Here is a 9,746-nt window from a genome sequence, read left to right on the forward strand (position 1 = left end):
ATTGTCAGGAGCTGAGGGTTTGGGACATCTCTACCCATCACTGTCTGAAAACCGTCCGCCTACAGTTTCCCTGCCTGCAACTGGGTCGTATCCCAGAACATGGCAGCTTCCCGTTCTTGTTGCTGAGCCCTCCTCTTCCTGAGGAGACACAGCCTCATTTAGTGGTGGGATGCAAAGATTACCTGGCGGTGCTCGATCTTGCAGAAACAAGAAGAGGGGGAGGCGGCTGGCTGACATATGAAGGAAGGGAGTTTAAAACCGAAGCTCACTGGGGTCCGTCCCTGTCCTGTGCTGTGTACAACCCCACCCTGAGACAGGTGGTGACCGGACACTCCGACTCATCTGTGTCTGTGTGGGATGTAGAGACGGGGAGGAGGCTGCTTCACATTGTAAACGCTCATGGAGAAGCTGAACTCACCTGCATGACGCTGGACTCCTCTAACAGGAGGCTGCTCACTGGGGCTCGTAATGGCACTATTAAGGTTTAATGCCATGTCTTATCACTATTAGAGAAATGCTTCAAATTTGATACACCGGTTGATTTTTCCTCACGTGTGAAATACCCTTGTGTTGACCTCCTCTCCAATCAGGTGTGGAATTTACTAAACGGCCTCAACCTGCACAAGCTGGAGCCCGTCACCGACTCTGAAGTCACCGGGTTGACCTGTCTCCATGACAACCAGCTGCTGGCGGTGGGGTGGAGCCAACACATCGCTCAGTACAACATTGCAGGAGGGAAGGTAAAATCAAGGGTGTTTTAAATTATAATCCACAGCTGTTTCACATAAATAGAATTTATGGGTGTAATTTAACACTGGGCTGAAAAACAGTGTTTCACTGCGCTCCCTGGCTGAACGATTCGAGTGGTTGGATGTGAGTGCTGCCACTATAACTACACGTAACAGGGATGTCACGGGGAGTACATACACCTGTGTGTTGCTGCAGTGGAGAGAGGAATGGTAGTGGAAGAAGTATTCAGATCCTTTACTCAAGTAAAAGTATTCCATTACAGCTAAACATGCTGCATAAAAAGTCTTCCTTGTGGAAAAGTACATAAGTATGCACAGCAAATTGAAAGTATTAAATTAGATGTGATTATTAATAGTAAAGCATGAGAGTGTCGGCAGTGTGTTACTGTTGTAGCTGCTGCAGCTTGAACTACGTTAGATCCAGTTTTACATACGGGGCGAATAGATAAATCTGAGGGCTCTTAAGATGAGCAAGAAGAAAGGAAAGATGAAAAAAAAACAAAAGCTGTGATACATAAATCTGTTCTTAGTTTTTAGGCTTTTTTTCAAGTCTTTGATTTTTGCTGAGATAGTGGATTGTTTGACCATTTATGTAAATTAAACCATGTGTGAAGTTTATAGAGGGAAGAATCAATATCGGGTGGAGCTGTTCACAACTCTAGACATTCAAACTACTAAGTGATCACATTATATATGAGAGAAGCATCACCTGGAAATAAGGGATGTAACTCGTATTTTGTAGCATAAATGTAAACTTTAAAGCCTTACATCACTGTTGATAAAATCTTAAATGTTTATGGTCATTTTGGCACCACCTTACTTCTAGAAAACTCAAACATTTGAGTTTTTGTGGACAGTGATATAGGGTTGTATAGTAAACAATTATGCCTCAAACTTCCATCCATCCATTATCTATACACCGCTTAATCCTGACTAGGGTCATGGGGGGGCTGGAGACTATCCCAGCTGACTTAGGGTGAAGGCAGGGGACACCCTGGACAGGTCACCAGTCTATCACAGGGCTACACTTAGAGACAGACAACCAAGCACACTCACATTCACACCTACAGACAATTTAGAATCACCAATTAACCTCAACATGTTTTTGGACTGTGTGGGAGGAAGCCGGAGAACCCGGAGAGAACCCACGCTGCACGGGGAGAACATGCAAACTCCATGCAGAAAGATCCCGGGTGTCCTCACTGGGACACAAACTGGCAATCTTCTTGGTGTGAGGCAACGATGTTAACCACCGAGCCACCTTGCAGCCAAACTAGTGTATTTTAAATGCATTATATTACTTGAAAGCAGCTTCGCTCTTTGTGGCGAATTATTGCATTTCCTGGCCAACAATTGTTAATCAACAACATAAAACAATCAGCAAGACAGAGTATCATTGGGACCCAACTGTAAAAACAAACATTGATCCACAATGCTACCAGTGGTCAAACCCTTCACAAGGGACCTTCAAGAAATGTCACACTTGAAGCGGTACATTGTGTTCATTCAAAAGTCACAATGAATAGATAAAAAGAAATCGCAGATCTTCTCCGTACGACAATGTTCTCTTACCAGTAAGTGATTTGTTCAGGTTTCTATCAGTAGTAGCCATTTGTGTGGGAAATAATTGTAAAGTTAGAGAGTGTGGCGACAAGAAAAGAATCCCAAAAAAGAAAATTCTAACTTTAAATACATAAAAGAATCTTTTGATTGACAGGTGATTGTGGGAACTGTAGCGCTGCCACGCACTAATGACCAAAAAGACATAACACTCATATAATATATCAAGATGTTGTAAAAATTAGTCTCCCTCCTGAAGTCTCAGCCTTCGCACTTGTGCTCTGTCTCTACAAGTTTTTCCCCAGATGTTGAAAGCAGAATGATGAGTCCCACACAAACACCTGTCACCATAGTGACTAATCTAGGACAGACTTAAAACACTGTGTGTGTTTTTTTTCTTAAGAACGCTGACAACAATTTGGGCTTGAAAAGACTTTGTCCAAAATTAAGCTCAGAAAATATTCCATCTGACAGTAACACTAAACTGATCCCATTATATCCAATAAATTCATAACTTTAAATCTTCTGCCTTTCTGAGAAAAATCTCTGGAATCTTTTCAGAGCACTGATACAGACCCACATCGCATTTACACATGCCGGCACACGGATCTTCAACACATAAATGTATAAAAGTCTGAGTGTGCAGACTGTATTTTCACCCTTCAGATTCTTGTGTTACAGTTTACCTCTTCACCTTTAACTGCCATCTGCTCTGTGGTTGGATTCTTCCCTTGAAGAGAACAGTAGTAACATTCAGGGGTCCTGCTTCTCCAGCAGATTTTCCCCCCAACTCATAATGCCGCCTATTATAAACTGGTTTAAGTTGATTTTTTTGAGAAAACATTTCCAAGTCCCAAAAATCTCGAGTGGAACGACTTGATATCAGCAAATGACGTACGTTACATATTCATTTACATAAGCAGCTGGTGAGATCAGAGACATTTATCTGCTCCAGTATTTCTCTGAACCGCGCTGAGCCTCCACACGGTCCATTCTACAGAGCTCACCACAACATGGTAGCCCAGAGGTGTAAACAAAATCAGCAAACCGGAGAAGGAAATAGACCTGCTTTCCACAAGGCAACACAAACAATTACATGTTATTTCAGGCCATTTGTAAACTGTCAGCCAGTGGGAAGCCGTGCGCGGAGAGTTTCACAATCACAGCCAACAAGCTTATGCATACAGTAGAGCCTGAAGACAACAGCGGACTTTATTTTTCTGGAAAACCTTCCGAATGTTGGCATAAAAGTGGTAATAAGTTAATACTGCATATAAATGTTTCTTACACTTTTTAATATGCTGTGTCTGTAGGACATGAATGTGAGAGCAGACATGTCATGGAAGTCCAGCGGTGTCCACAAATCAGATATACTGGCTGTGTGTCAGTGCTCCGCCCTGGGGGTTGTTGCCACGGCAAGTTATGATGGAGAAGTGGTTATCTGGAGGCTGGAGACACAAGGACCACTGGTCCACCTACAGAGAGAGACACAGGCGAGGTGAGAGGATGCTAACATATGTAAATCTATGAGGGTTTAAAAGTACAGCTTCCTACTTAATGTAACTATAATATCTTCCAGTCAGAGCGATAAATTCACTCAGAAACCTCTAAACAGATTTGATTTGATGTATCTCAGCTTTGTGATTGAACTTCATAGGTCAGTGATTTGTTCATATTTGTGAATTGTTTGTGTGTTTGTTCATATAATGCTGCATCCTGTTCCTCCTGTTTTCATTTGAACCTGGAAAACAGCAAAACTCAACTCACTGGGCAAATTCAAGCCTGTAGCAGGGTATCGACTAACCCGTCAACCATTTTCTTGCTTATAATGTAAACACACGGGGATATTTCATTTGTTTAAATAATAACTGTGCTATAATGCCCCTCGGCTGTACTCGAGAATAATGCCAAAGACGGATATTGTTGATTTTTCTTGACTGGTCCCTAAAAAATGCAAGTTGAGTATCTCTGCTGTAAAACAAGAAAAACCACAATGAAGATTCATATCTTGGGCTGCAACTAGCAATTTTCTTATTGAATAATAAGCAGATTATTTTCTAGTTTCATCGGTTATCACATGGTCCATAAAATGTCAGAAAACTGTGAAAAATACATACCATAATTTCAGAGAGAAAGGTCATAAAATCTCTTTTTAACCTCCAAAAGCCAAAGGGAACATTCCATTTATTATCACGTACGACCACGCAGGAGGTAAAAAACCCACAACTGAGAAGCTGGAACAAATGAATCATGTCATCAAGTGATAATGAAAATAACTGGTGATTATTTCTCATAGGGTGAATAATCAACTGATTGTTTCAGCACAGCGATGTAAAGATAAAGAGATGCAGGAGGTCAGGAGATGAGCGGCAAACCAACAAAACCAACACATCACATACCTCTATAATTATCAATAAAATCCCATATCCAAGTCAAGCATATATGTTTAAAAATAAAATGTTAAGACCGCTTAAAATTGAAGTGGTTGACTTATTTCTGGTACCAAAAAAAAACAAAAAGATCCTCATGTTGTTATAGAATCTTTGCATGCAGTTTGGTAACTCTAGAAGTAGACTGGTGGGAACCAAAATTTCCTTTCAGTGGTTGTTTTTTCTCTGTTTGTTTTGGTGTTTTTCCTGTTTTCGTGTGCATCCAGAGCGGCACTCCCTGTGGACAGCCTCTTGTTTCTTCAGCATCGAGCCGGCGACAAAAAGTTAAGAAACAGGGGTGTCCTGGTTTCATCACAGGCTGGCCGGCTGAGCTTCTGGAGCATCACTGGAGAGAAACATACGTATGGTGAGCGGGACTCTTGAGAAAACGAGGGATTTACGTGAGGTCATTCAGAAGAAAGAAAAAAAAAAAAACTGGACGCAACACCAAAATACATTCATTTAAATGAAAACTCTCACTTTATAACCAGTTGACAAGCCGCTGTCAGTTTTAATGAACCTCCTCCCGTAAGATGGATTTACAAACCAACGCGAGCAGTGACAGTAAGGCCGAACTGCCGACTTGGCCTCCTGCCGGTACCATTCCTGGCAGCCCACAACTATGTCTCTTTCCAGATCCCATCTGTGTTTAGTGGTGTGGGATTCATGCACTGTGACCGCTGCATATGTGTATGAGCTTGCATGGGTTTATGTGTGTGTGTGTGTGTGAGTGAAGCAGTTTGACGTTGTGTGTCTGTATACCGTATGTGTCCATGCATTTTTCTAGCAGAGAGGAATTTCACATCATGACATAACAGAAAGCAGTTAAGGGTAGCAATTTGTCTCTGAGGTACATTTAGGTTAAAATAGAATTCCTGAAATTGGCACCAAATCAGAATATAAATAGATTTAGTTGCATGAGTGAACCTGCAGACCTTTCTACCGCAATAAAAAAAAAAAAAAGAAAACTACAACCTGCTTTATATTTGAACGAGTAATATACTTGTTGTTTCTTCTTCCTCCAGGTGAGTTCTATGCTCCACAGCAGCCAGGTGAGTGCGTGCTTAGCCTGAGCTCAGATCAGCCTAAAAACTCCATCCTGGTCTCAGGCAGCACAACAGGCTTGCTTCAGATGTGGGACATTTCTTCCTATGCACTGGACATCCAACACAAGGTGAGCTGGTGAATGGAAATAAGAAACTGCAATGTGCGCTGTACCATACATCCTCGTGTACTTGATGTATTCTCTTTCCGTGCAGTCAGCTTGTGAGCGACCTCCCCTGCTGCGGTGTTGGAAGGCTCATAAAAGGCCCTTGGTATGTGTGGAAGTCCTTGAGGTAGCTGACAGACTGTTCGTCCTCACAGCATCAGTTGACGGTTCGGCTGGACTGTGGACAAAGGACGGAGATTGTGTGGGACTTTTTGGACAGGGGGTGATGTGGAATATTACTGACCCTGCTACTTACCATAGGTGAGATATATCAGCTTCTTCCTGTTACAGTGTAGCTCAGCAGTTTGCCTGCAAAAAAGGGGGTTACAGAGAGAGCGTGGAATTGTTTAGATATTGATTAATTTATGAGAACAAAATGATATATTCAGATAGATTTGAAAAATTTGGTCACTTTTAGCCAACATTTTTTAACCGACTACCTGAACTAAACTCTTATTGTCTGTGAAGATTCTCAGTCATCCAGGTTGTTGTTATTCTTGTAATTTAATTGTAACAACTGAGCTTGCTTGAGTTTCCTGAAGACGTTTCACCTCTCATCGTTAACAAGGGGGAGGAGCAACAACCTCCAATTGAAACCAAAACTCAAGTGTTAATGGCTCCTTAAGAATATAAGTATCTGGAACTCCCAACTAGTCAGTCAGAACTGATGAAGCCTCTTAGATGAGAGGTGAATCGTCTTCAAGAAACTCAAGCAAGTCCAGTTGTTACGATCAAACTACGAGAATAAACTCTTATTGACCTCTTGCATCACTCAGTGGTGTGCTAACACCTCCATCGATGGTTCACTGACAGCCATAAATGCTAAAAATGACTATACGCACGGCAATGTGAAGCACATTGGATTATACGGTTCAAATTTCGATGATGACGCAGGTAAACATGGCAGCTTTTTGGGATTAGATCACTCAAGTCTACTTACACATAGCACCTGGCATATTAAGTCTGCCTGTGTCAAATGCAAGACGTGTCCAAACAAGTAATGACATCAAGGATGAGCGGTTTGTACCAAATTTAATATAGATGTTCTGAAGAGGAATTCTGTCGCACGTCCTCCAAAAGAAACTTCCCTCGCCGTTGCACAAACATTTCAGTCTTTAATAGAGACGTCCGTTTGGTTAAAGGTCATAAACTCTGGCTTGGCCCGGGACTTTGCTGCCTGTTTGACTGTATTTCTGTCACATGTTGGGTAAAATGGACCATAAAGGAGAAAGCTGTCGGGAGTCGTTTAATTTAAGGGAGTAAAAAAAAAGTGCAGTCAAAAGTCAGAGTCAGCATTCGCTTAGAAACATAAATAAATGTCTGAATATATGAACCTCACAGTGGAGCAAAAGTCACTGCAACATTATTGTTTGAGTCAGGTCAAGACAAGTCAAGTTGTCTGCATGTGGTCTCTAAATAGAGACGTACGACATGGGTGATCCTATTGGAACTGAAAGCATTGCTTATGGAGAGTGTATATGTAATGTCCTGGTGTACGAGGAAGAAACTGACAGAGGAAAAGGTCAAATTACAATAGTTTGTTTTTTTTCTCTCTCATTTATATTCTTGGTATCAAGGGCTCTGCACCACCCACTGGCATGGCCTCTGTGGCTGCTGATTCTGTGAAGAATCAAAAAGCACTACACAACATTTCCTATTCCCCCCCTGTACCTCTCACATACTGCAAGTGTTGGGTTTGGCTAATCCTTTAAGCAACAACTACCATACACAATAATGTACTTTGATAGTGCCATGTAAACACTCTGAATTCACATCAAAGAATTCCATGTGTGCACCAAAGCAGCTGCCCCACATTCACTTGAAACTCTTTCATTTTTCCACAAACGGCTTGAACAATTCAGATGTCAACAGATTATCAGTGTAAAAATGCTCTATCGACTCTTATGAGCTCGTAAATTTCTGAAGCCGAAGCCCCGCATATGTTGAAATGATGCCTTATCCAGTAAAGCAGTCCCTAAAATGAGTTCAGGCACACACACTGAAGGAGCACACAGAGTCCTCAAAAGGAGGCCAACTACACCACAGAGATGGAGAGCAGTAACAGCTCTGGTTTAAATCAAATCTAGCAACAAGCATTCCCACAGATATCGGCCTCTGTGACAAGATATCATCCAACAGAGATCGCCGACCTTAGTCCTTGAATGAAATTGTGAGGCCTGTATCTAAAGTAAACAGCTGTGTGTTTGCACAAGTGGATTGGCTTCAGCGGGGAGTGATATCATTTGCTTCTGACAGAGAGAACAACCAGAGAGGAGACGCAGAGGAGACGACTGAAAGGGACAGACTAGGAGCCGCTGAGGTCAAAAGTGAAGTGTCTGACCCCAGCACCGAGGGTCAAACTTCACAGGAAGATCGCTGCTCTGAAGGTAACCATTGAGTGCAAACAGGTGTTATGAGCTGCACACACAGACGTACAGATGGCCTCTCCCTGACCCAGGCCTGTGCCGGTCACATTCGGCCGTGCACTGGGAATGTCCCTTGCAGTAATTACCACTTTCATCACAATCCATCTGTACATGGGTGTGTGTAGCTGCTGCTGAGGATATTCACAAAAATAGGGTTAAACAGTGCAGGTCACGATGCTCTTCCAAGCTAATTAAACCTGATACTCTGATTCAATCACGTCCAATTTCACCACATTATGAAGAGGAGAGTCAGAGCATTCTTCACATTCTCCTCTTTTAAAGTCTGGAGCTCAGCTCTGGAACATTTGGGCAATGTTCTGCTCCAGAGACGCACGCCAGATTTTTCTTAGAAGTGCACAAATACTCAAAGTTTGTGTCTGAGGGTGTGCGTGAGTCTATCTGCAAGACATTTCCTACACTTTCCTTTCACTGTCTGCTCTGAACTTGCCAAAATAAGCGATTAGCTGTGCTTTCTCTGCAGCCACACCCAGGCTGACACACATGCACGCATTTACACACTTAACCTTGTCTCCTGTCATCCACTTTAGCTTCATCCACCGGCCCAGCAGAGAACGATCAAGAGCAACCTCAGCAACCCATGGTAATGTGCAAACACGCAATCAGCAGCTGATGAGGATAAACACTGTGATTTATCATTTTCACCTCAGTTATCTTGTTTCCCTCCCTCATGCACGTCCATCCATCCATCATCGGCCTATCTGTGTGTGTCAGTACCTGTGTGAGGACTTTTGCCAGACAGTAGCAATGTGTCAGGAGAGGAGACGTCTCCTTGATGGCGTCAACCACAGCAATCACTGCTGATGGGCATTTTTCACCTCATCAGACTCTGCAGGTCCTGCAGGTGAGTTTTCGTACTGATTACTGAATCCTGTCCCTTCTCCTCTCCTCCTGCTGGTTTTATAAACACCTCATCTTTATGTTCTGTTTCTGCCTCGTGACTGCAATAACAAATAGTTCATCTATTTCATCCTTTTTCACTCTTCTCCACTGCTGCAAAAAAATGCCAAATATCTCACTAGTAAATGTGCATAAGAAGTTGTGTCTGTCTGTTCTTTTCGTTTTTTTGACAATCGTACATCTGATCTACTTCAGACTTGGTGGGTGTACTGCTGGGGACCCACGGAAGTGCAGTTTAAAGTCATCTGGATGAGCAAACCTTTGACAGTTTTTTACGACAGTATCCTATGCAGTTATAGACAAAATCAACAAGGGGAATATCATACCGTCACAGATTAAAGACAACAGAGTTTACCTGCAGACAGCTGGTGCTGTATGAACTAATCAAACTTAAAGACATTTTTCTGGCTTTTTGGAAATACAATTTTTTGTTTGTTTGTTTGTTTGTTTGTTT

The 9,746-nt window shown here is 42.4% G+C and overlaps 1 protein-coding gene across 1 annotated transcript in view; it reads left to right on the forward strand.

Annotated features, from left to right (window-relative positions):
* LOC103367015 (WD repeat-containing protein 49) overlaps window positions 1–9,746 on the forward strand; it is an 18,914-nt gene that overhangs the window by 6,137 nt on the left and 3,031 nt on the right. Inside the window, exons 10-18 of the mRNA XM_008294896.1 lie at window positions 4–482; window positions 591–740; window positions 3,623–3,807; window positions 4,966–5,105; window positions 5,764–5,912; window positions 5,998–6,209; window positions 8,205–8,335; window positions 8,923–8,975; window positions 9,107–9,236. Coding sequence (XP_008293118.1) covers window positions 4–482; window positions 591–740; window positions 3,623–3,807; window positions 4,966–5,105; window positions 5,764–5,912; window positions 5,998–6,209; window positions 8,205–8,335; window positions 8,923–8,975; window positions 9,107–9,196 — 1,589 coding nt within the window. The 3' untranslated portion in view covers window positions 9,197–9,236. The remainder of the gene's footprint in view (window positions 1–3; window positions 483–590; window positions 741–3,622; window positions 3,808–4,965; window positions 5,106–5,763; window positions 5,913–5,997; window positions 6,210–8,204; window positions 8,336–8,922; window positions 8,976–9,106; window positions 9,237–9,746) is intronic.

This window comes from Stegastes partitus, unplaced genomic scaffold, assembly GCF_000690725.1.
Source record: "Stegastes partitus isolate 25-593 unplaced genomic scaffold, Stegastes_partitus-1.0.2 Scaffold1006, whole genome shotgun sequence".
Taxonomy (NCBI): Eukaryota; Metazoa; Chordata; class Actinopteri; family Pomacentridae; genus Stegastes; species Stegastes partitus.